Source organism: Vanessa cardui, chromosome 21, assembly GCF_905220365.1.
Source record: "Vanessa cardui chromosome 21, ilVanCard2.1, whole genome shotgun sequence".
Lineage (NCBI taxonomy): Eukaryota > Metazoa > Arthropoda > Insecta > Lepidoptera > Nymphalidae > Vanessa > Vanessa cardui.
In genome coordinates this window covers 8,045,410-8,072,908 of record NC_061143.1, presented here as the reverse complement: position 1 = coordinate 8,072,908, position 27,499 = coordinate 8,045,410, and the positions used below count along the sequence as shown (strand labels likewise).

General features: G+C 31.2%; 3 protein-coding genes across 4 annotated transcripts; 2 read left to right on the top strand and 1 right to left on the bottom strand.

The window, feature by feature from the left end:
• Nucleotides 1-4,500: 4,500 nt before the first annotated feature.
• On the bottom strand, nucleotides 4,501-8,224 carry LOC124539026. Of its 2 annotated transcripts, none has more exons than XM_047116334.1 (6): nucleotides 8,125-8,224; nucleotides 7,543-7,675; nucleotides 6,680-6,958; nucleotides 5,984-6,084; nucleotides 5,541-5,679; nucleotides 4,501-4,653 (listed from the first exon to the last, which is right to left on the bottom strand). In XM_047116334.1, exons 3-6 carry the CDS (start codon nucleotides 6,762-6,764, stop codon nucleotides 4,571-4,573), a joined length of 408 nt encoding a protein of 135 aa, XP_046972290.1. In that variant the 5' UTR covers nucleotides 6,765-6,958; nucleotides 7,543-7,675; nucleotides 8,125-8,224; the 3' UTR covers nucleotides 4,501-4,570. The 2 variants fall into 2 exon arrangements, with proteins under 2 accessions (XP_046972290.1, XP_046972291.1); XM_047116335.1 differs by having other exon boundaries at nucleotides 5,993-6,084.
• Nucleotides 8,225-8,311: 87 nt separating this feature from the next.
• On the top strand, nucleotides 8,312-10,220 carry LOC124539029 (nucleoplasmin-like protein ANO39). The gene is made up of 4 exons (XM_047116337.1): nucleotides 8,312-8,385; nucleotides 8,491-8,537; nucleotides 8,837-8,963; nucleotides 9,484-10,220. Exons 1-4 carry the CDS (start codon nucleotides 8,361-8,363, stop codon nucleotides 10,155-10,157), a joined length of 873 nt encoding a protein of 290 aa, XP_046972293.1. The 5' UTR covers nucleotides 8,312-8,360; the 3' UTR covers nucleotides 10,158-10,220.
• A 1,235-nt stretch (nucleotides 10,221-11,455) lies between these two features.
• On the top strand, nucleotides 11,456-14,368 carry LOC124538690. The gene is made up of 4 exons (XM_047115824.1): nucleotides 11,456-11,570; nucleotides 12,808-12,848; nucleotides 13,364-13,544; nucleotides 14,233-14,368. Exons 1-4 carry the CDS (start codon nucleotides 11,543-11,545, stop codon nucleotides 14,307-14,309), a joined length of 327 nt encoding a protein of 108 aa, XP_046971780.1. The 5' UTR covers nucleotides 11,456-11,542; the 3' UTR covers nucleotides 14,310-14,368.
• The last annotated feature ends 13,131 nt before the right edge of the window (nucleotides 14,369-27,499 follow it).

The window sequence follows — 27,499 nt, the reverse complement described above, 5'->3', positions numbered from 1 at the left end:
GAAAAATATATGAAATAAACTTCTCGGCTTCAATACTAGTTTTTTTCTCATAATCTTATTCAAATAAAGTTAACCAACGCCTGGATTTAATTCTCTTGGGTTCGGACAAACACCTTCCTCTTCTTTGACGTGCCTGAAAACTGGAAGCACTTATTATTATTAGCAAGTTTAAATCAAAATAAAGTTCAGTATAAGCGAACTAGCGAGACAAATATACGTTTGCAGTTGACACACTTGGCCCATGAAGAAATGGTGCAAAACCTTTCAAAAAAAATTTTATAACACGTCGCTTTATTGTCTGCACTAATTTTAAAGTTTTAAACTTAGTTAAAAGGATATGAATTAGGATTCAACAAGGAAATAATGATAGCATTCTTGCCAACATTCCATGTTTACTTGTATTGAACAGTTTTTTTTTTTTGTATAATATTAAGACCTTAATTTTAATAATTCTAATGATATTTTTTTTATTTCAATATTAGTAGTTCAAAGATATGCCACCAAACTTGCAACCGTTATTATATTAGTCAATAGCACTTATTATTATTAGCAAGTTAAAATTGAAATATAGTTAAGTATGCGCGAACTATCGTGATAAACATAGGTACGTTCTTATACAAAATTATGTATTTGCCCCATTTACAGTTGAAACATTTGGATCTAGAAGAAAAACACTCTTCAAAAAATTTAAACATATTGCTGAACTGTAATAATAACAGCTGGTTAAGTTTTACGCTAGAGGCTATGAATTGGGATTTAAAGAGCAAATACTGACGGCATTCTTGCCGACATTCCACGTATTCTTGATTTGTACCAAGCTACCAACATTAGCTCATCAGATAATGTCCCTAAACGTGTCATAAAACAATGCTAGCTATTATACAGTATGTATTATAACCGATATTTTATATTGTGTATTTTATGTTGTGTATTACTAATCTAATATCTTAAATCCAATCGGACAGAAACAAATAAGTTTTCACTGCGGTGGTTTATTCAGTGGTTCTCGCCTAAATGAGAATCAACGAGCTTTCACGATGGTATATAACATTTGAACAATGAACTCCTTATTTTATTAAGAGCCTGTACATTTCCCACTGCTGAGATAAGGCCTCCTCTTCCATTAAGGAGATGGTTTGAAACATATTCCACCACGCTGTTGCAATGCGGGTTGGTGTCTAATTTCGATGAAATTAGATACATGCATCTTTTCTCACGATATACACATAGACTATATAGATCACATATATATAGTGGTGCTTGCCTGGGTTTGAACCCACAATCATCGGTTAAGATGCACGCGTTCTAACCACTGGGCCATCTCAGCTTATTATAGAGTATTAAAGCGAATTCAATAGTACTCTAGTTTAATAGTTGAAGAAAGTTAATATGACGAGTTATATAAGTCAGTTTTACATAATTAATACAATAACATTTTTGGTAATCCGAGCGCAGTTAATGTCAAATTACACATTCGATGTTATTTAATTATATGCTGATAGTTAAATTACCTTATAGTTAGTCTGCCTTCTAATAATGCCTTGTAAAATTTTATAAAAGCTCATGTAATAGAGATCTTAATTAGAGACGTAGCGTCTTATTTAATTTATGTTTGTGGTGGTAAAGTTAATATTAATTACCCATGTTGTATTCACAGGAGTATTCATAAAGGTCGCACAGATCTAGAAATGTTCTTGCCTCGTTTACAGATTTACCGCAAATAATTATGTTGTCGTGAAAGCAAATGTAGGCGTGCTCACATAATTTCTTTAATTCTGTCTGAAAACAAATGTATTCATTAGAAAACGAAAACAAAATTATTTAATTTATAAATTAATTAACGTAGCTTATATTATAAATAAAAAAATAAACATATTCATATTTTTGTTTCTGAATAAAACAACATATATCTCTGTCTGCCTGGCTTTCACGCCAAAATTACTGGATCGATTTAAATGAAATTCGGTACACAAAAATGGCTGGAATTTACCTCTTTGTTTCCAAAAAAATATTTTGGAAACAAACAGCTAAATTCTTAGTATGCCAATCTTTAACGTAATATTTTAAGTTAATTTGTAAATATATTCATATTCTATGCAAGGAAAGCCACGGGTAGCAGCTATTATTTGTATAAAAGTGTAAATATTTAACAAAAATATACATATTCGGCTCACCAAATGTGTTTTATCTCCAACGATATGTGAATTTGTCAGCGCAAGTATTTGTAGCAAGAAAAATATTTTAACGAACATAATTAAAAGCTTTAAACTGTAGTCATTTCAGAACCTGTTGACTTGCCATCGATCCTGTCGCACGTATAAATGGTAGCTGCGGATCGCACAATAAACGGATGTTAGCTAACAGGCCATTGTGTAAAACATTCTCATGTAGACTTATATCTTGTATAATTACCCTATACGTGTTTTGATAAACCTATTCTAAAATATATTTTATAATTTTGGTACATTTGCATCACAGGTATAATTACACAGATACATAATGTAGTTATAATTATTGTTATATTTGAAGTTGATATCAGCCAAGAAAACCCTACAATATATCTAACAAAAAATGATACGAGAATACTTTAAGAAATATGTTTTTTACAAATTACCTTTCATACGACAATATACTGTGTCAATCAAGGGACTCGTATCGCTTCTTTCGATTGTTGAGGCGTGTGCCCGTGGCTGACACCGGCTCCAAATATAAAAATAATTGCAACTACATTATATAATGGAAAATTGACTTTTGAAAAGTACAATATTTTTCATTTCGTTTTATTTAGAAGAACTCTAAAAATATTTTAAATAATTAATTATTTTTTTTTACTTTTTAGTGCATATTAGGGTTCTTACAAACGAACGGCAGCCGTCGCCACCTATCGACGACAGTCGTCAACGCGTCGGCGGCAGCAGTCAATACGCCGACGGCTGCCGCCGGCAGGCGACCACGGCTGCCGTCGACAGGCGACAAAGCTTGCCGCGAGTAGCAGTCTTGGTCGGCTTGTACAGGAGCCAGTTGCAAAATGGCGTCCGATGAAGAAGGAGAGGGAGATTTTTATACACTATATCCACGTTTGCGAAGGTCCGAAAAAAATTTTTTCAATTACTTTCGAATGTCAGTCGCTTCTTTTGATGAGTTGACATCTATTTTGGAACGTTCAATATCTCTCTAAAATCAACTTGTAGTAAAACCATACAAAACATAAAAACAAACAATATAACAATAATTTAGACAAAAAGTAAATTATTCTGAGAAGAGATAACTGAAGTTATTATGGTCGGCTTACTCCACTACAACACATCCTGAAAGACCGAAAAGTCAACTTACAAAAATTGAAAGCCTATCCTCTGAGGATTCTGTTTCAAATACCATAATAACTGAACTCTTCAACCCAAACTGAACGTGTCCTTGTTTTTCGTTGTCGTCGGCGATGGCGGAGTAAAAGCAATAACAATGTTTCTTCATCGGACGCCATTTTGCAACTGGCTCCTGTACAAGCCGACCAAGACTGCTACTCGCGGCAAGCGTTGTCGCCTGTCGACGGCAGCCGTAGTCGCCTGCCGGCGGCAGCCGTCGGCGTATTGACTGCTGCCGCCGACGCGTTGACGACTGTCGTCGATAGGTGGCGACGGCTGCCGTTCACAACTTGCCGTTCGTTTGTAAGAACCCTTAATATTCTTTGAAGTAGTGTTTTCTTTGAAGTCGGTTTTATTTTTGGTTAAAATTATTATTTATTTTCAAGACCTTTTTTTTTAATGTATGAAGTACATTGTTAAAATTTTCCGTAGGCATAACTGATTGTTCTAATTATATCTATGCTATAGGAATTAAGAATGTAACCGTTATATATAATTATGTTTTAATCCATCTATAAAAAGATAGTATAGCGAAATACAAAATTTAATAAGCATAACATGTAATTAGGAGTTAATTACATACATAATCTCTGTTATTACAGTGTTATTAAGCACTACAGCTTTGTAGTCGCGGTTAACACAACACAAACAAACAAAACAGTTGATCTAGATATTAGCGTGTAACTGTTAGTCCTTGGTTAAAAGTCAGGTCGGATTAATAAAATATTTTGGATCATTAGGTTACGTATAGCTAAATTCTCAGCAGCAGCTCGAAGTTTGGAAGTTAGAACAATCCAGTGCCTCGGAAAGATTGGTCGAAACTTTCATCATTTGTATGAGATTATTCTCTTATCAGATTCATTAAGAACGAGGGAACAGATACCATTTCAATGTTTGCTTTCAAACTTATTTATTATATCTCCAATCACTCAAATCAGAAACCCATGATTTTCTCGTACATATATTAAAACCCTTCGTATTTAAAATACACTATATATATACAAATACACTCTTTTATTTAAAAAAGAAGTTATTTATTTCATATATATCAGATAACACCGGAACAATAATATGGGTTTGTTTAATTATACAAGATTACATTTTAATAGGTTATTTTATTTATTTAAAATAACGTACAGACAAGTTATACTCTTTTACAAAACACAAAATATATTTCATTTATTTTATAATGATATATACAAATGAAATTAATCATCATAAAAACTGTTGGTTGGGCGACGCGACACGGTCAATACCGACTTGTCTTCTGGGCAGGTTGTTTGCTTGTAATCTGAAATAAAATTACATTTTATTGAATTGATATTTAATATCACAATTATTATTATTGCATTTCTATATTTCAATGTTTAAAGCGCTAAGCGACATGATAATATTCATTGCATTTATTACTCGGTGGCAGGTCTTCGAGCTAGCTCGTTTGGGTAGGTACCACCTCTATATCAGTTATCCAACTGCCAAACACCCAACCCGGTATTGCTGTGTTGCGTTTTGAAGGATGGGTGAGATAGTCTAACTACAGGCACATGGGACATAACGTCTTACGTTCCACGGTTGAAAGGAATGGTTCATATTTCTTAAAGTGCCTTTGTCTATGGGCGTGGGTAACCATCAGGTGGTCTATTTGTTCGTCCGACGTCATATATCAAAAAATAAAAATATTTAGATAGCCATTTCTCTTTCATCAATAGAGCTGAGATGGCTCAGTGGTTAGAACGCGTACATCTTAACCGATGATTGCGGGTTCAAACCCAGGCAAGTACCTGTATATATATGTGCTTAATTTGTGTTTATACTTCATCTCGTGCTCGGTGGTGAAGGAAAACATCGTGAGGAAACCGATGAAATTAGACACATGCGTCTAATTTCATCGAAATTCTGCCACATGTACATTCCACCAACCCGCATTAGAACAGCGTTGTTGAATATGTTCCAAACACTCGCCTATATGTTCCAAACACTCGCCTTAACGGAAGAGGAGGCCTTAGCCCAGCAGTGGGAAATGTACAGGCTGTTACTTTACTATTTACTTTACTTTACAATAGATATATCACAACGAACTGATTATTTTTAAAATTTCGAATCTACTCATGCATGCATGTTTCAAACTGGTACAAAGAATAAAAAGACAAAAGAAAACAATATAATAGATGCACTAACTCCTTCTTCTTATGCAGTTATAGTCAAACATATCGCAGAGGTCTCGAAAGCCCATCACATCGCCAGCGTGACTGATGCCACAGATTGGCACGCGATCGTGATTGCAAACCTTCGCCATGCTGCACCATTTGGCACCCATCTAAAGTATTAAAAATGAGTTGATTATTTCAGATCAGATCGGTTCAGTCTGTTTAATATTTAGTCATAGTACACACATGCTAACTAGATAAGATCAATTGAAAAGTTAAAATGTTCTCAATGCTACTTAATTTCTGGATGACTTGCATGCTTGATCCTTTAAAAGACTATTTATTAGGTTTATTTTAATTATTTTATTTACATCACTTTTTAATAATAACACAGACGTACATTTTTTTTATTAAGGAATAAAAGAGATGGTCTATCGGTCTTCTAAAAAATTATTAGAATAGAATATGTCGTACTTTTTTTACCTTCCTCCCCATTGCTATGTCTTCATTGTCGCGCTCCAATGGAGGTCCATGTGACGACACAAAGGTGATTAAAGCGAAAACCACCAAAATCACTGAAAGTAAAAAAAGTATTAAAGTATTACTCAAAGCAGTCTGGTCAGTTGATGGATTTTTTTCAGTCATTACTTAGTATCGTTTAATAACCAACTTCTTTGCAGCCCAGTGTAAACACAGATACGAGGAACGTATCTATATACCTAATTGAATGGAGATACATTCATAGGCCTACATAACTTTTATTATATAATAGATATTATACATTTACTATAGGCGAAGATTAATAATTATCGGTCGATTGGTTATCTTCAAACTAATTAAATTGTAATACTTTAATAATTAATTTTCAATAAAAAGAGGGAAGCGTGTAACAGAACATAATTTAAAATAAATCAAGTTTTATTATTTATATATTTAGATATACTGTCAAAGGGGAGAACGCGCGAAATTAAATGTTGACCAACAGTTAGGCACGAAATACACGCACACTAGTAAAGTAGTATGACGTTCGGCGAGTGTCGAGCGTAGCTGTAACGCACACTAAGACAAAAAAGTTGGCTCATCTATTTATTAGTTCTTTTATAGTCAAAAACTTTATCTTTATATATATAAATAACTAAAGAAAACTAATTGAAATAACCTTTAAAATACCTGTTAATTTATTTGACATTTTAGTTTCGATGTCGAGCAAGCTATCCTGCTTTGTAGAACGCACTGCAAATAAAGCTAGTTGCATGGTGTTATTAGCACCTTGTTTATTAAAACATACTATTGTCTAAGAAATAACTTAAACTTCCCGTAATCTAGGTATTTTATGAGTTTCGACGTATAATGTTTTGTAACTATTAATGTGAATATTTTGTGATGGATTGTTTGTCGACTATAATGGTGGGACTTGTTGACATTTTATAATAGGAGCCATTTCGAATTCTGGAAACAAAGAATGTAAAGTCAAAAAAGTATACGTTGAATAGGCTATTTGAAAATGCGAAAAATAAATTGTGAATTATTATAATCAGTGTATATTATGAGTTTAAAAATGGTTATTTACTCACTAAAGTTGAAAATAATACTTAATTTATTCAAAAATCCAAAAAAAATAATGCATTTTTTCAAACGTTTGTCACGTGACACAACGCTCCTGATTGGCCGGTGATGAATGATGGTATGATGAAGTCACTTTCTTGTAAACTTTGCTTTTCTACTATATGTACCGCAGATTAAAATACAGGAAAGTGACGTCACCGACCCCATTGCAGCGCCATCCAAGTAGCGTTTTTTGCGCGCTATTTAAATATGGAATTTTTAATATGATATTTTTCGGCAAATAAGTACTAAAAATAAAAAAAAAAACAACTTCTACTAAATAATTTAAAATGGATTTTAAAAACCAGTCAAAGCCTATTAATAGTAAATCAATATAGCTTATTTATTTATGTAAATATATTTGTCTACTACTGAGATACTATAATTCGGTATCTATGTTTCATTATATATAAATAGTTTATACTCACTAGTGCCGTATTCACAATTAAATTCAAATATGTCACACTTGTCGATGAACCAGCGCACTTCTTTTCTTTTAGATTCGAGTCCACATCTTCTTTTGCGATCGTGAGAACAAAACGAAGCTTGTAAGCATGATGACTGAAATATTTGATATGTTTATCTGTACCCTGATTGCTCATATAGCTCAGAAAATATAAATACCGGAAGATCCTAAGGTATAACATGATGCTTTTTATTAAATTTCTTCACAATCAGTTCAGAGGTCTAGAGATACGTTCTAAAGATCGTTATGAAGTAAGAAACAGACCGACAATTAATTTTCCATTAATAATGTTACATAAGACACATAAATATAGTCCACGGCTTTGCCTTGTGGCGTGCCTTTATAACCCTGGCAACATTTATGTAGGATTTCATGACATTTGATTTACTTAGTCCGTGAAAGCAGACAGTGAAAAAGTATATAAACTCACTTCTTTTATTTATAAGTTAGATTAGCATATGTCATGCGATTATTTTATTAACAGTTGTATCGAGACTTTCGAATTACATTATATAAAATATACTTGTTATAATTAATTACGCACATGAAAACTCTTTTGCTGAATATGTTTTGGAGTACAAATCGATATTATCAATGTAACAAGTAACCATTTTTGTAACATACTTCTTTAATATTATCAATTTTACCTTAGTTTGGTTTGATAGAGGTTTTTTATTACAATAAAATGAATTCCATTTATTTTTATTGATTTAATGGAATTTACTGTTTACTATTCAATTTTCTGTTATGTAGAAAGTACTTTTGGAATACAACGGAAACATGCGATATCAAATATTTTTTGTAGGTATGTACTCTTCGCTATTTAGTCATTATATTATATGAATTAGTATTATTTATCGTATTATGTATTTGTATTTGAAATTCATTTCACTTAATATTTCAATTTCAGGTTTAACATTTATTATCTTCGTCCCCTATCAATCTGAAGCCAATAATGTGAGTATGAAAATTTTTGGATCGAATCTTACATACTTGTAATAGGGATACACTCGAGACTTACCGTTAGGATTCCGATTTTCATTGATTTTATCAAATTTATTCAAATGGTCGTTGCGTCGCGTGGAGTGTAATATTCTATAAATCAAGTTTATAGACGATTTGATAATTAAAAGAGCGCAGATAAAGAAAATCAGATAAGCCAGTATTTGCTTATAAATTATGTTACATAATGTTTAGTACCTAATTAAAATTTACTTAATATAAAGTGATGAGTAAAATAATTCTCCATTTTCCAGAAATGTTTTACGGCAAAAACTTGTTTACATAATGCAATAGAAATTTGTGGTGAAGATCAAATTCAGGGTACCCGTAGATTTTTTGATACGTGTGATATGAAGGAATATAATTGCTTACAAGGAACCAGTAAGTTAAGACCTTTATGTTAGTGTAATAAACAACAAGACTGTTGTAATATAAAAAAATAAACACTACACTGATACGTAATTTTTGGGTGAAATCGTGCCACTTAATTAACAACCTCCGTGGTCTAGTTGTGTGTTCACCAGTTTTCATGGACTCGCCACCGAGGTCCCGGGTTCGATTCCCGGTCGAGTAGAAGTAGTAAAATTTCTTTAGTTTTCTATGTTGTCTTGGGTCTGGGTGTTTGTGGTAACATCGTTGCTTCTGATTTTCCATAACTCAGTGACTTAGTTACTTATATTGGGATCAGATTAATGTATGTGATGTCCAATATTAAAAAATAATAATGTGATGTTATCCAACATCAATCCTTCACATCATTGTATGTATGATTAATTGTAATTCAAATATCTATATAGAATTTTGATGTAATCATTAGTTACCTGGTGAAAGTAACCAAACACCATCGTAAAAGTAAAAAATAATTGATAGTCGTATAATAAGACTGCATTATTATTTTCAGGTTATGTTAAAGTATCACTCGGACGGTGTCAAAATTTGCCGCCAATTGAAGAAAAATCAAATAAAAAAATATTACAACAGAATGAAGAAATGCCTAACGACGAGCAAGATGCAGGAAAATCATTACAAACACCCGAAGAAAACTCTGAACAGGAGCAAGGTGCAGAAAAGTCATTCGAATTAGGGGAAGAAAACTCCAGACAGGAGCAAGATGAAGAGAAAATATCAGAAAAATATGAAGACAACTCTAGGCAGGAGAAAGAAGCAGAATCTTTGCAAATGAACGAAGACAATTCTAAACAGGAGCAAGATGCAGTAGAATCAACAGAAATACACGAAGAAAATTCAAAACAAGAGAATGATGAAGAAAAATCAGTAGATAAGCGCGAAGAAGACTCTAATCAGGAGCAAGATGCAGAACTGGCTATAGAAGAAGCTCAAGATGAAGAAAAAATCAAAGATGTAGCAAAACTTAAAGATGTTGCTAAACTCAAAGAAGTAGCAAAACTCAAAGATGAAACAAAACTCAAAGAAGCAGCAAAACTCAAAGAAGTAGCAAAACTCAAAGAAGTAGCAAAACTCAAAGAAGTAGCAAAACTCAAAGAAGTTGCAAAACTCAAAGAAGTAGCAAAACTCAAAGCCGATGACGTAAAAAAGGATAATAAAAGAGAATAAATTAAATCAAAACTTGTTTTTAAATAAAACCACATTAATACAAACCTTAACTTACTTTTAGTATTGAGCATTACATAAACTGTAAGATATTGTCATTAAATAATTTCTATCAAGTGATATCTGCAGGATTCACATAAACATAATTTCCATCATGTAAATGTAACTTTAAATGCAGTCAATAAGTTAATAATCGAAATTGTTATTGAAAGTTTGGAAGTAAAGTAGAATTGTATTATAAATATATATTTTTTATACAAAACTTTACAGCTTAATAAAGGATGGCTGATTATCTTCAATCCTGATGATTTAGAATGTACTGTAGCTTAATTAATAATATGCTAAGGCCGATGTCTTTAAGAGGATTTCTTGTTTATTTATGATGGGTGATTTTAATAGCGTTTATTTGATTCCTTAGGTAACTCAGAAAGCTATAGATCCACGTAAAGCGGCTGTAATCAGTGAGTATTGGTGTTGGCGAGCTAAGTATTGTCACGCGGAAGGCGGATTGGTATGCGGTAGAGACCGACGACAAAATCTGAAGCGTAAATTCAATAGCGCATGTGATCTGTACAAGCATAATTGTAATTACGACCATGGCGAGTATAACACAATTATTAACTATACAGAATAATTCATTCAACAGTTATTGATTTCCAATATATCTTTGAAGTTTTTAATTGAGAATATGACCAAAATATATCGGTGATGATCAGTCGAGACGGCCCAGTGGCTAGAACGCGTGCATCTTAACCGATGATTGCGGGTTCAAACCCAGGCAAGCACCGCTGATTCATGTGCTTAATTTGTCTTTATAATTCATCTCGTGCTCAGCGGTGAAGGAAAACGTCGTGAGGAAACCTGCATGTGACAAATTTCATAGAAATTCTGCCACATGTGTATTCCACCAATCCGCATTGGAACAGCGTGGTGGAATATGTTCCAAACCTTCTTCTCAAAGGGAGAGAAGGCCTTTAGCCCAGCAGTGGGAATTTACAGGCTGTTGTTGTTGTTTGTTGTATATCGGTGATGAAATATTTAACCAAATAAAAAAATATACATATTAAAATTAATATTCTCAAACAAATTATTGTTTCTAGTTTTAGTTATAAATTGAATATATTTGTTATATTACTAGATAATGATGACAAAAATAGATATACAAAAATCTTTCATTACAGAAGAACTGAAATCAAAGAACAACAGCGGAACGAATGCAGTTAATTTCTAATAGTCATACTCTTTACAGATTTCACCGTCACAAATTTGAAGTTCTGCAGGAGACATTAAATTCAATTGAGCGTTTAGTTTGCTTTTCATTTCAGTCCATTTATTACTAAGACTAAGACCAAAAGCCTTTTGTTTACGAAAAGTCTCAATCGTTTCAAATGTACTTCTTGTGTAATATTTGTATAGGTAAGAAATATTATATACGAGCCGTCCCAGCTTCGCGCGGGTGGCATTTATTTATAAAGAAAATAATACGGTGTTAATATATTCTTATTATGAATAAAATACTGAGGAATATACTTTATATTAGGATCATTTGTTTCGGAGATTACAAAGTTTTCCGTTAAGTATATAATATTAGTATAGAATAACTAATAATAACGTATTTTATAGTAGAACGGTAATATCTATGAATAATTTTTTTTGATACAACTAGGACATCATTCAGAAATATCTTGCAAGTAATTTATATGGGTGAATATTCATTTTACCCTGAAATGTAGATTTTTTAAAACACGCATTTTGAACGAATAATTTGTCCAATATTAGTAATGTTTATTTAGATTTTCTATAAAAAATGTTAATATATTATATTCTATAGATCTGTGATCGTTTGTGTAACTGATAAATATTTGGCGCCCAATCCATTTAAAAAGTCTCGTGAAAACGGCTAATCCGACATAAGCGATCTTAATGATGTAATGTGTGTATGTGTGTGTGTGTGAACTTAAACGAATAAATATCGGCGATGACGAATTGATTTAATTTGTGTTTGTAATGGTTTATATAGAAGAGTTTCAGATGTGTGAATTTGCTTGAGACCTAATATTCAAAACCACAAGCGCAAAAATATACATTATCTCAAATGTATAGCAATTACATGATATAAATTGAAGTTGATATGCTACAGCTTCATATCAAAAACATAATTATATATTCCAACTTTGTGATTGGTCAAACTTCATCTAAATCTTTAAATCTCACATTGATAACACTCTACATAAGAGTATACATTTATATGGCCATAATCAAAACTAGTACTAATATAATTTTATATTATTTTATACCAGATATATTTTATAATTCATACGAATGGAGAGCTTATGATAAAATTAATTTCAGAAACTAGAGTATTTGTCCAAAAGACAATACGTAGTTAAATATCGGTTTGAAGTTTAGATCAATTTCATATTTTATTACTGACTTAACAATAATTTATTTGTCGGTAAGTTGTTACTTCTTATGTGTTTTATGTATATGCAACGTTTTGAACGGATTTATTTTTCGGTAAATTACATCATTTTAATAAGTAAGCAATTTTACAAAATGTCTGCTTAAAAGATAAATGAATTATTGTTTCCTTTCATGATGGAAATTGAGAGTTTAATTAAATTAAATTTTTAATATATATAAAATATTTCAGTATTATCATTACTCAATGTGGAAATTTCTGCGCTTACTAATGTAAGTAACTCATTCATTATTAATCTATAATATTAACAGAATTATAATAAACTATGTTAATAATAACGATAATCTTAATGTAGTGAAACAAATATTAATAAAATGTATTGCTATTAACTTAAATAAGATAAAATAAGACAAAGTTTATTGTTTGAACATTTGCCATGTTAAATATAGTATCACAGGATATTTCAATAGAATTATTAATCTGAGTTCTCATTTTGTTAATGCAGCCACTTTTTTATTTGACTTAATATGCTCGTTTTGTATAACAATATATAGAATAGCAATCTATAGAATTTTCAGGCCTGTTCTAGCGCTTGATATAATTTATACATATTTTCGTTTCTGAAATTGTACTTACCAGATACTGGAGATGTACTAAGATATTTTCGTTCATTATATCTAACAGCTTTATTATTATTAGCTTCTTAGATTTAAAAATCGTAACCAGAAGTCTTCTGCCAATAGTTGAACATCAATGAGCATAACAACTAACACTCATGTTATTTTAGCATCCTTCATATGAAGATAGTCCGTCAATAAGGGAGAAGTTCGCTAAGTACTACTGTTATAAACTAAGAACTTGTACGCCGGGTGGCGATAAAGTTTGCGGATTCGACAACATGCAAACATTCCTTGCTGAGTTTGAGGATTTGTGCACTTTGTACAAAATTAACTGCGAAAAGCGAGGCAGTAAGTATTTTATCTTACTTAAAGACTGAAATGTATGTGATGTGATTAGTATTTTTTATGCATTGGGTTGGCGGACGAGAATATAGACCACCTGATGGTAAATGATCACCACCGCCCATAGACAATGGCGCTGTTAGAAAGATTAACCATTCCTTTCATCGCCAATGCGCCAAACTTGGGAACTAACGTGTTATGTTTCTTGTGCCTGTAGTTACACTGGCTCACTCACCCTTCAAACCGGAACATAACAATACTGAGTACTGTTATTTGGCGGTAAAATATCTGATGAGTGATACCTACTATATATTAAATACTTGGTGGTAGGGCTGTGTGAAATTGAACCTGAGTTTTAGGTCTTTTTGACATTGATAATCGTATAACATCATAAATATAATTTATATTTGAATTAGCCGATTTGAAAAGGTTTATATACATGTTCCTATTATGTCCAAGTATTTATTATACGCTTATATTTATTGTGTCTAGCGGTGAATGAAAAAGGCGGTTATATAATCTGTATGAATGTATTGCATAAAATTTTCCACATGAATGCGAGGTTTGAAGCGTAGTTTTTTTCACAGGCGAGATATTTATAAAAGATGTTTATTGTAAAATAATTTAAAATGCGTTTTACTATCACAGTATCAGATACTTTAATTTAGAGCTTAATTTCTTCCTGACGTTTCAGTGTTTCGTCCCATCGAGGCACAGATTTGCGACGGCCAAAAGAAATATTTATCCCAACCAAGAGATACGATACTCTAAATTTGAATACGGTGCATTTAATTTATAAAATAAAAATAAAGATCATACTAACAGTAAAACTGTTTTTTTTTAAATCGTTATTTGACTTCAGGTATACATCTTCTTTTATGTAGGAGTCAATGGAAACAAGTAAAGAAATGGTGATACTTTAACATTATATTTAACAATTTCAATGTGAAAGTATTATTTAGCTTATATTAATATTACACATTCAATGAATCAACTGAAAACTAATAACTTATTAACTTCGACGACCACCATGGGCGAGTGGTGTGTACACCGGTTTTCATACGAACCACTCCGAGATCCCGGGTTCGATTCCCGGCCGAGCCGATGTAGATTACCATTAGTTTTCTATGTTGTCTTGGGTCTGGGTGTTTGTGGTACCGTCGTTACTTCAGATTTCCATAACACAAGTGCTTTAGCTACTTACATTTGGATCAGAGTAATGTATGTGATGTTGTCTCATATTTATTTATTCTTAATTATTCAACCGATCATTCTGAAATTTTACGTACACCTTGTGAGACGTATAATAAAAAGTACAACGGGTATCATTATTCTCTCTTCCCTCTCATGTCATCAAGTCTCAGACGGAAACTAACTTAAATCTTTATTAAAAAGAAACAAAGTTATAGCAATTTCATTGTGAAGAATATTGAAAATAGACTTAAATTTAAAGATCGTCATATTTCTTCATGTGAAGCCATACTTTTACAATACACATACATACCGCCCACGTGCAGTGCACGCTCTGCAAATACGCCCGCAGCGAGATCGACTGTATAAAATGTTATTAAAAAAATACTAGCAATACCAAACCAAAATAACCCAGCTTCCATAACACATATTACGTTCCCACTGCTTTGCGATAGATTGAAAGTTGTACAAGTGATGAGCTGCCTTGTTTAAAGGCAAATGTCAGCAATATAGATAATATAAAACTTATATTTTCTTGATGCTAGCTAAAGCTTTAGATTTTTTGTCACCAAATAGCAATATTTATTATTGTTGTGTCTTGGTTTAAAGGGTGAACAACAATTGACTCGTACATTGATAAATTTAACTTCTAACTTAACTGCTAAGGTTGTTAGTGCATATTAACTATTTCGTGCAATACCTATTCTTGTACTTTTACAGGGCTAATGTTTATGGGTAGTGATAACCAATTATCGTCAGGTCTCCATATATGATAAAAATTGAAAACCTTATCTTTTAATATCACACACATGTTTCTAAATACATGGTAATCGGTAAAGCATTTATATCAACATCAAATCAAATTAAAATATATTTTATTCAAGTAGGCTTTTACAAGCACATTTGAATCGTCATTTAACCACTATCATTCATATCATCAATTTTCATGAAGTAGCAGTAGCAGTGAAGTAACAGTAAAAGTTGGAGGAATACACATGTGGCAGGATTTCGATGAAATTGGACACATGCAGGTTTATTCACAATGTTTTCCTTCACCGCCGAGCACGAGATGAATTATAAACACAAATTAAGCACATATATATAGTGGTGCTTGCCTGGGTTTGAATCCGCAATCATCGATTAAGATGCACGCGTTCTAACCACTGGGCCATCTCAGCAGAAATTTTCACGTATAAGATGTACATACGAAATTGTTTGACATGTAATACATATTTTAACAAACATATTATATATAATTTCTATTATTTTTGTATCCTTAAAAGTGTAAAGTGCAATTGAAATGGTAACTCTTTTTTTAATTAACTAGATCATTGATTATATGTAGAGAAAATAACTGTCAAACAATAATAATTAAATTCAAATACAATCTACATACTAAGTAATCAAGTGAGTCGATACAGCATGTATAAACGATTAGTCAAGTATTTTCGAGATAAGTTTTATTAATTATCGCATACCGGTTTTTGTTCGATTTGAGGGAAATGCAAATAACCTTATTTATGCCTTTTTGTTTACAGTAAGATAAATATATATTTTAAAAATAGCTGGTGAAAACTGGATGACAATCGTGATATATCTTTGGCGATTGTCATCCAGTTGACTTTTCCAAATGGAAAAGTCTGGAGGAGGCCTTCACCCTCACATAAGAGGGGTTCTTGCATGTTTGCATGAAAAGTAACAGAAATGTTTTAACTTATATTTTAATTAAGATTTTATCATTTGATTTAAATTATATTAAATCAATTATTATTTTTTTAAAACAAAATAACAATTATAAATTTTAACTAGATTACATCATTATTAATTTAACTAATATTATAACTAAAATATAATGAAATGTAAATCATAATTAATTTTAATTCAATGCGAGAAATAAAAGGCTTTCTATTTCTATTCTATCTCTATTTACAGTAAGAAGTCAAGACAGAATAGAATCGCAACCTAAAATGGAAATTCAAACTGCATTAATGCTCTGCCAAATCATGGAAACTAAGATATTATATTATCTTTTTCCTCTAATTAAATTGACTCACTCATACAACGGTATTGCTGTTTTGAGGTCCGATATGTGAAAAATCGATCAACTGAAAGCCATTTTTTGATTTAAAGCAATACAATTTTAGGGAATATTAAATAAAATGATGACTTCATTGATAACATATATTTAGGCAATATTTCGGGTGGCTGTTGGTGGGCTCTGAGCATATTCGGTATTGACAATAAAATAGTGTGAAACTGGTTGTTCTTGATACTTTATGATAAGTTGGGTAATCTATTATGTTCATGCTCTATAACTTCTTTTCGGGCAGTACGTAGGAATTTGGCTTTGGATTTAACTGGTCACCTTTTATAATTCAATAGAGCGGGTTTTGTACAGGGTAGCATCATCGGTTGAGACATCTCATCTTGACTACTATGTGCCAGGACCTTCTGGTATTACAGGAATTCTTGAGCGAACATTTTATATTCTTGTACTTTCTTATACTTTATTTACGTATCTAGTAACCAACAATTTATTATTCGTAGTAAAGGTTATTATACTTTGAAACGTGCTAGAAGTTCGCATTGTGCTTCAGTATATATTAGTATTTGCCTCGTGGCAAGTCTAAAAGTAGCGCATATCACTTATTTTTTGTACATTTAAAGCTGGATTCAGACGATTCGTTTTTCATTAACTTTGCTCTTACAAAATAACATGTACAACAAAAAGAATAACGAAAATGACAAATTAATTCATAAGTGAACTCATTCAATATTTAAAATATAAAATATTGGATTTTGCAATTCTGGTAACAGATTAATGTACTGAAGTAAACATTGCCCAGTAATATGTGTCTGATATTACCTTTTAATACACATTCGACTTAGTAACGCCATCTATTGACAAGAGTTCGTTTTACTTAAGTTGAGGTTTATGTGGAATGCATTTTACATGTAATACGCCTTTTATTGAACGGATGGCGCTCTTATTCTATTTTTAAAATAAGCTTTGTTAGCTTATTCTATGTTTTGCTTAAGCTTGTGTAATTTCAGTAGTTCGGGATGGCCAAAATAATATCATCGTTTTACAATGATCTTCTTCTTCAATATCTCTATATTTTGTTAGAATGCCCCGCTATCGTCCAATTGTTTTATAATGACAGATCGATCATATTTAAAATAAGAAATAGAGTTACATGCCAGTATTAAATGCTATGCCATAAAAATAATATTAATTACAGTTTTACAAATTATTGATCAATTAATTACAATAATAATTGTATATAATAAAGTAAATTCAATAGCTCCTGCTATATTAATAATAATGCAATAATAATGTGATATAAATTATGCTATAGAATCAAATGTCATAAAACCGTATCGAAGGCTAAGGTTACTCTCGTAACACTTGCTTTAGCTTACTTTTGATTATATGGTTTTTTCAGTCTTTCAAACATACGATCTATTTTAATTCGTGGTTTTCCAAATAAACACATTAATGTCGTTTAATCAAAATTGGATTTATAATTCAGAATTGGATATTCAAATGGAAAATTTGAGTTATTTCGTTCAAGAATATGAATGTAAAATTTGTTACAAGATTAAACTGATTTAATTATTTTAGTTAATTTTAAGTACCTTTACGTCGATGACTAATTTGTTTTATTAAAAACTGAAGTTAACATTTCTGACAATTTCTGAACCTCTCTCATATTAGTGTTCAATAATAGTCAAGTATCATTAAAATCAAGATGGCCTTCAATCGAATATTACGGGTTCAAACTCGGGCAAACATTATTGAATTTTCATGTCCGTATTTTATTTTTTTCACCTTTGAGGTGAATTATAAGAAAGGAGAGCCTCTACTTAAAATAGCTTTCAACTATCATTTTACATGATTACATTGAATATATAGCTACCTCTGCGACAAAAATTAATCTTCCTACCTCTTAATATTACCGAATCCTGTATCTAATGGCTTACAGGGTTACTAACAAAATTCTATAATTTCTAAAGTTACCCCTGAATATTTCTCTCAAGGAAAGAGAATAAAACAAATCGCTGCTGTGTTAAACGTTATGTAGACGTGATTTAAATTTTTACTACTTATGGTAAATTCACGACTATTAATATCACCATAATCGTTATTGCGATTGCGATAAAACACGCCCAACGCACGTGGTCTCAACTTTTTTTTGTTATAAGAGAATAAATGGCACGCGCGCTTGAGCTGGATAAAAAATGTTAACAAATAATAACTTTGGAGTACGTTTACTTTTCTTTTTATTAAATAACATCGAATTGCGGAGTTCTAATTGTATTTTTTTTTAGTTCATTTATATGAGAATAATAGTTGTTAATATAATTCAGCAAGCAGTCTATATTATAGAGGTAACATAGCAATTACCCTAAAAGTACATTAAAAATAAACATTAATATTTGACAAAAGTCTTAATGTTCGAAATAATTATTTGTCTAGACTTAAACTCATCAAATTAAAATATTAATATACACGTTCCTTTTCGCTGTTGATGAATAAATGTACCAGAGCGGATTTTTTTAAATAATTGATTTAGAACAGCTAGGTGAAGTAAATGGGGCACGTAATGGTAACCGGTCATTTTCATCGATAGGTCATTGCACTGCAAAAATATAATTCTTTTTCCACCCACCATTCAAAACCATGGCAATATAAATATTGTTTATTGGCAACATAACAACGGACTAGTGATAGGTTTCCGTAAATCTTATCATCGTAATCGGTTAATACATTGTAAAAACAATATAAAGTGCATGACTATTCATAAAAAAATTATGTAATAACTGAAAAAGACTGGTAAATTTCTATCGCATATTATATATTCAGGAAATATTTTATATATTTATCAATTTTCGATTTCATAGGATGAGATCATAAAAGAAAAAACCGAAAAGCCGGCTACAATCGACATCTAACGGTCCCGAAAGGAACATCGATACAATCGCCGCCGTACCGTTAACATCCCTTTGTGTTTTAATCGATATCACATTTTTAAAATATCGATTTAAATTCACCTCCGTCGTCCGGCACGTGTTAAGAGAGCGTGCGTAAAAGGCGATTAGAAAGGGTGAAAACAAAGAATAATTTTAATAACTGATTTGAAATTCAGGGTGTTAGCTTGAGTCGTGTTTGCGCCGCGCACACGTGGCAGTGGACATGAAAATCGTGCGTTTTATGAAATCACTAGAGCGGTTATTAACTTATATCGATGATTATGAAATGAAATATTAAAATCGATTATTTTTATGGTATTTTTTTTAAATATTTAGATTGTTATAGTTGAAAGAATTCTTATTAAATATAATTCGATATTTAAATAATAACGGTGATTTGTTACTTTTTGGTTAATAATTTCATCGCAATATTATGAAAATCATTTCATTTGCATATTTTCAAAGACATTTTGATACTTTTTATTTGATTTAATTTAATTATTTTTATCAAATATTAAATTTTAATTAACTATCAGTATAGCAGCCTGTATTAAATTAAATTATTCATTTAAGGAAACAGTTTATAATCACAATAGGGAAGTTCGTGACTTCTGAGCTAGGCATAAACCTGTCATAGTTGGGTACTTGATACCATTAGTAATATAAAAACAGTTTAATGTATAAATGCGAATATAAAAAGCATTGGTCATTAATGCTTGTAATATATATTACTCATAAATCTATATTATTAGTATAAACGTGAGAGTATATTTATCTGTCTGTCGCTTTTCACTATCAAATCAATTACCCGAATTTGATGAAATTTGATGTGAAGCAACGCAAGTGAATCGGGCGAAAATCTTGTTATAACATTATAGGAAACATTATAGGATGAAAAATCGTTAGGTTTAAATTTTTGTCTATTAAAATACAACAAATATTTTTAGCTCGGTATGAACAGTGTATGATATGTTGTAACTATATTGAATAGAAAATCCTATTCAAGAACACTTAAATCATAGAAAATACAATGATTGTTATTCGGTCTATAAAATGAATTATAGTCTTAATTTAATCGATATTTTTTAGAAACAATCGATAATTTATCATCACTAAACATGTACTCAAGTCGTGCGCTACCCCGTCAATTGTTTTCAATATCAGTTCATTTCGATTAACACGATTAAAGGAATCTGTCTCTTTGACGGTAATCCACTTAGTATTCATAATGAGTTTTCGGCGGACTCGACTTGGCATTATGTGACCTAATTATAATAATTATGATACTTTTTTTTTGTATTTTCGGTGATCTTTATTGTACGTGTAATTGCTTTAACGGGGTTGTACATTTATAGAATTAATATTTTGAATAAAATAGTCGTGATAACAAGTCAATAATTGCTTAATTATTTGCCTTGTTAATATTAAGTATTATGCATCGTTTGGTTAAAATAATTTGAAGAATAAGTTTGAAGTGCTTATTTACATTATAGAGAGTCCATTTTATTTCTATTTTTTATTGACTTAAAATATCAATGACCTTTTTAGGTTATGTTAGGATTTTGTTATTGAAATATGTAATATATCGATGTATTTACTTATGAAATAAATTACAACTCTTTAAACGAAGGCAGACCGAGGCTTAAAAGGTATACCCAACACTTCGTGATTTTCTGCGCACATGCGTTTCATAAAACTAATTGTTTTCTATAAATAAAATAATTACTTATTATATTTAAATTAAACGCTTATTATATTTAAATTTATTTCGAGAACTGATGACATTATTCATAGTGAAGATATTATCGTAAACGGAGTTTAATCGATGGAGGCGAATGGTTTTTGCATAATATTATATTTATTATCTTTTCCTATTTGTATTTCAATTGTTGTTTGTGACTTCCGCGTTGTTCATTTGTTGCTTTACAAAAAGCTGTTAGTTGAAATTTCGCTACTTAAATGTAAGAGCTAAATATGAATGTTATTTTAAATACTTTTACTTGGTGGTAGGGCGTTGTGCAAGCCCGTCTGGGTAGGTACCACCCACTCATCAGTTATTCTACCGCCAAAAAACAGTACTCAGTATTGTTTTGTTCCAGTTTAAAGGGTGATTGAGCCAGTGTAACTACAGGCACAAGAGACATAATATCTTAGTTACGAAGATTGGTGGCGCATTGACGATTTAAGGAATAGTTAATATTTCTTACAGCGTCATTGTTTATGGGTAATGGTGACCACTTACCATCAGGTGGCCCATATGCCCATCCATCAACCTATACTATAAAAAAAAATTAGTAAGAATTGTTCGTTAACAAAATTTTACCATTACAGACACAACCGAAAAGTTTTGATAACAAACTAAACAATTTTTCTAAAAATACTTTTCAGTCGATTTCTCGTAATGTCAGCGTTCTATTTTGCTGAATAAGTATATAAAGTAATGAATTAGTAGTGTGGATAACAATCGCATCGGTCTAAATATTAGTGTGGCATATTATTGCTAAAATTATACGACCAAAAAAAGGGTAAACGTTATAAGGCGGTTCTCGATGGAGCTAAGGAAAATTAAATTGTGTTACAAACATAGTTGGTCTGTTTCAAAGAACCCTCCACTAAGAACAATGAGGTGCCGGTAATGGCACATAATCCATCGACATTCTTATTTTCCTTTTTACAAAGAATCCAGGATGTATGGATATTTGCATGAATATTTATCACGATCGTTGGTTATGCCGTAAACCGCATTTTAATGCATTTTTATCTGACACATTGTAAAGTATTCTGCCTTCCGACTCGTATGCGTTGCATTTGACTACCACTTAAGTTTTAACGCCGTTTTTATATTTTTAAGGCAATTAAATGTTTGTTTTTTGTTAGCGGTTTTGAGTTATTGATCATATTTGTTAATTTTTTGAGAAATTATAATTAGTTAAAATAATTATTAAGACGTATTGCTTAAAGAGATTTTTCTCAATTAAGGGTTGCGAAAAACGTGAGTTTTATTTATGTCTAACCTGTAAAGAGGCATCATGTATATTATATATTATACAAAGTAAGTAATACTTAGTTTTTCTATTTATATTATGATAGGGCTATTTTTGCATCAATAATCTATAAGAAAATTACTAGGCAGTATTGTCGGGTCACCTTAGTCTAAGCAAGGCGTCCGCACTAAACAAAATAAATACATTCAGCGGGAAAACTGGTCCTATACTATTTGGTCTTATAGATATACAGTAGAAGTATGTAACTTCTTAAATTTACTGAAGACTACCAAACGATATAGTACCAATAGATATCTCCTGCTTTTTTAAGTATTCTATAATTTCACTAATATTATATAAAAATGTAGACCTACATATTATTTAATAGACGACCTCCATGGTCGAGTGGTGTATAAACCGGTTTTCATGGGTTCGCCATTCCGAGGTCCCGGGTTCGATTCCCGGCCAAGTCGATGTAGATTAGTTAGTTATTATTTAGTTTAGTTAGTTAGTTTAGTTTTCCATGTTGTCTTGGGCCTGGGTGTTTGTGGTACCGTCGTTACTTCTGATTTCCATAACACAAGTGCTTCAGCTACTTACATTGGGATCAGAGTAATTAATGTATGTGATGTTGTCTCATATTTATTATTTGATTGATACGGGGCATTACTATATTAAAATTACTTAATATATTCATTGATGTACACATGCATTGAAATTACTAAATCTATACTAATATAATAAATGCGAAAGTAGCTCTGTCTGTCTATGTAACGGCCAAACCACTCAACTGAATTTGATGGAATTTGGTATAAAAAGACCTTAACTTCAAGGAAGGACAAAGACTATTGTCAAGTCAATTACTATTCAATGAATCGGTATCAAACGTACTAGCGATCCTATCTAGTACACATTGCGTAGTTTTCGAAATATATAAGCAACTTGAAACCTCAAATACATAAACGTCGACTGGTTTGGTATCGCAATGGTTTCTATTATCTGCAAAAAGTTTAATAACAAACCTCTTTTAGTAATGTAATAATTCTAAATTTACTGTAAACATTATAAAATAAAAATGTCAAAGGGACAATTATTATCGCAAAAATTAATTATATTTGAAGTTAAATTGGATAAAATATCATTACATAACATCGGAATATTAGTGACATCCAGTAAAATTGTAGACCACCACGAAAACTTCAACAGCTTGTAAGGATTGTACCAGTTTTATTGGACTCACAATTAGTCAAATCTATGTAGGTCCCGTCATCAGATGGACCTGAACTAAAACGTAACACAAGGTATGAAATAAAGTAGCTTTTACTAAATATCCTACTCCCATGGTCTTCTGGTCAAATCCCACCTAATTCTCCCATTTAGAACTTATTTTATCTACTATTCCATGCGGTTTTGTAGAGATGCTCCGCATACAAAATTAATTACAAACACAAATTAGTCAATAAAACTTAGTTGTGCTTGTCAACTCGCATCTGAGTTATTCAGTTCATATGGAACAATAACAAAAACATTGTTTTTCTTAATATAAACTTGATTATAATACTTCGTCCTTATTCAAAACTCCTTAGTAAACATAACAAACATTTTGTATTTAAGACGCAACTTAATCATTATAACATATTATAATTGTTTAAATTAACACTGTCCACGTAGAGCATAGCCTAGATAAATAATATAAATAAATTAAATACAACTTTTCCCACGGAGCAAGCGATCAGCTCAGAGTATAATTTATTAATTTGTTTTCCGTTAACGAGCTGAGCTAATGCGAACCGCTTCGCTTCTCAATCTGAATGAGATTATGCGAGGTAGAACATTCATTGTTTTAATTACTGCTTAATATTATATAAACCTTATACGTGGAATTGGAAGGTGTGTATGTGTTTACATAACGAAAACTTAATAAGGTTTTTTTAAATATTGAAAATAGATAAAAAAAATTATGCTTATTTGCGTCTAAACTAAAATTTTAAATACATTTTCGACCTAAATTTAAATAAAAATTTTTGTAGTGTATTCGAAATTTAATATTAAATATTAATGCATGAACATTTATCATAATTAATAACAATAACGTAATACTCTTTATTCAGTAGTATTTAATAGTTCACTTAATAATGTATGTGAAGTGACATTAATTTGAGAACATAACGGTTTACAAAATTCGATTTAAAATAACCCCACTTATTGTAAAAAGCCTTTACATGTGTACATAGCATAACATTTGTACCAGAGTATATTCTAAAGTTAAATATTTTGTTAAGTACTTTCATATTGCTTCGATTGTGGTGCCCCATTATATTTAATCCAGGGTAGCGTATGGATCACGTAGTATTGTACGCATCAATAATTCATCGTAGCAATAGTCAAGAGGACAAGTTTGCAATAGTAATGCTTAGCTTAGAGTTAGCGCTAAACAGATGTAAGATACCAGCTTACAGCGATTGAAGGCGCTTTAAAATTATATTAATAATCCATGAACATATTTTACCGGGCTACTATGAATTATAATTATTTAGAACGTATATGTCGCTGTCGCTTCTTTTCTACATCTTACTAAAATAACCGTTCTATTTTTCTCCTACTATCGCCTAACATCTGTCCCATCGCAGGCCTTGATGGCAGCGGCGATTAGGACGACGACGACTACCGGACAAGACATACCCAAGGAAGAGACACCAAAACCAATTGGCTTAAATGAGCCTGACCCACCAGGTCAAAAGGAAATTACGCGGTAGCTGAATTTATCGGGGAGGACCAGCCCGTAAGGAGAGTAACCTCGAGGCCTGTACCCGGTTGGCCATGCAAGCAGGATGACCATTACTCTATTTTTCTTTGGTATCATCACAAATTTATTGTTGTGGATATTCAATAATATTGAATAAATATAAGAAAGATGATACCTTTGTATTTTATATTATTTATGACAAAAATATCAAATGTCATAAAAACAGTATTCGAATGGTAAAATGTTTGTTTCTTAAACCACAAGTGCGCGGATTGCGGCTTTTATCAATTTGACGGCTATAGCGCCACCATTATAAGATGATCTACGCTCCTCCACCCGATACACACATTTCCAGGCAAAATGTGAAAAATTCATCAGAGCTCCGAAGGTTTTCTACGAATGGTCCTGATTAAAGCATCGATTAGGGAGTTCGATACTCGGCCTCATGATGTAAATCGGGCGTATTTTAATCGATTCGCAAAACTTATTCGAATACATTAATCGCCTAATTGATAGTTTTGTACGTTTGATTACAAAGTGGTTGTTTGTTGTATAATATGAATGAAGATCTCGTAAATGTGTTTTGGCTCTACGTTAGTCGTTCTTGTATTCGTGCCAAATAGGTGCTCTATTTTGTATAACATTATCTGGAGCTCTTTCTTTACAGAATAATATCGTCTTAATATATGTATAATACTAATTTCTTATTTTATAATATAACATAAAAGCAAATAATTATAAAAATAATCATTTAACCCTATGTATTTGGTAAGTAGTAATAATATTTGTAAATATTATTAAAAATATGTTATCAATTTTTTTTTTGGAATAAGAAAGTATAATCCTACTTTGTTATATATATAATAAATGTATTTGAATTTAAATTTAAATGTATTTGAATTTAAATTTGGAATATTTAATTGAAACATGTAATTTGATTAGTTGTATTAAGTTGAGTTATATCTTATTTCGTAAGAAAAATACTTCTGCAGCGAATATTATGGATTCAAATATGTTACTGAGATATCTATTTCTTAATATATGTGTATAATTTCTCTCAAATGTATTATTATCTTTGGAAGGTAACCTACATGTTAAATTATTATTGCTCTGCGTTTATCTATCGATGTGGAGTTCAACAGCGTACTCTAAAACATTCGTCAGTAACAGGCTTAAACTTATTTCTCTTATCGTATGTTCACACGACACAGACTTGGCACAGACTTGTATTGAATTCTGTAAAATTCTGCAACTTCACAGCGCAGACAAAAATCAGTGTATTGGTAAAGTCTAAGTTAAGCTATTCATGAAAGTTGTAAGTCTCTATGAATCTCTTTAGATGTATTATTTGGTGCAAAATTATTGATGAGTGAAAAATTATTAATTTAATTATTTTTTACTATGAAATGAATGAATTCTATCCATCACAGGTAAGAACTATTCGCACTGAGGTTTGCAACGATAATTCTTTCAAAAACTACCCCACCAATATTAAAAGCCGGAGGTAATGAAAAGTCCACACAGATATTTTTTCAATAGACACTTACACACACACTACACTTTCTGTACAACAAAAGTCTGTGTCGTGTGGACATATCATAAACCAACAGATATAGAATCCTATATCTATTTTTTTCTAAATTTAAAATATATATTACATTAATATTTTATGTTTTAACTTACTGGCGATAAGTGTTTTCGAGGCATTTAAAAAAATGCTCTAACTAAAAAGTTATGGTACTTACATCCTACAATATCCAAAAATATAAACAATAAAATATGGAATCAAGAATTCGCATTTTACATTTTAACCGCTGTGAGTATAGCATTGTAATATTAAAACGAAAAATAATTATAAAGACTTCATATGTTAATTATAGACTAACAGTAATAATGAAGCTTGATTCATATATTATAAGCTCAATTGCAAAAAAAATAATAATTCACAAATAGCCGCTTGATGAAATCGAACTTCCAAAGAAGTGTAGTGTAGTAAACATATTAGTATCTTTCATTTTATCTAGTAATTCAAATCAAAGTATCAATATGATTAACAATGTCAAGGG

Excerpts from the sequence above, each read along its gene's own strand:
- LOC124539026 (XM_047116334.1), bottom strand. The coding sequence starts at position 6,764 with ATGCAACTAGCTTTATTTGCAGTGCGTTCTACAAAGCAGGATAGCTTG. Across the intron at positions 6,085-6,679 it reads AATGTCAAATAAATTAACAG|TGATTTTGGTGGTTTTCGCT; the intron begins GTATTTTAAAGG and ends TTTTACTTTCAG. Across the intron at positions 4,654-5,540 it reads TAACTGCATAAGAAGAAGGA|ATTACAAGCAAACAACCTGC; the intron begins GTTAGTGCATCT and ends ATTTTATTTCAG.
- LOC124539029 (XM_047116337.1), top strand. The coding sequence starts at position 8,361 with ATGCGATATCAAATATTTTTTGTAG. Across the intron at positions 8,386-8,490 it reads ATATCAAATATTTTTTGTAG|GTTTAACATTTATTATCTTC; the intron begins GTATGTACTCTT and ends TTTCAATTTCAG. Across the intron at positions 8,964-9,483 it reads TAATTGCTTACAAGGAACCA|GTTATGTTAAAGTATCACTC; the intron begins GTAAGTTAAGAC and ends TATTATTTTCAG.
- LOC124538690 (XM_047115824.1), top strand. The coding sequence starts at position 11,543 with ATGTACTTCTTGTGTAATATTTGTATAG. Across the intron at positions 11,571-12,807 it reads CTTGTGTAATATTTGTATAG|TATTATCATTACTCAATGTG; the intron begins GTAAGAAATATT and ends AAAATATTTCAG. Across the intron at positions 12,849-13,363 it reads AAATTTCTGCGCTTACTAAT|CATCCTTCATATGAAGATAG; the intron begins GTAAGTAACTCA and ends ATGTTATTTTAG.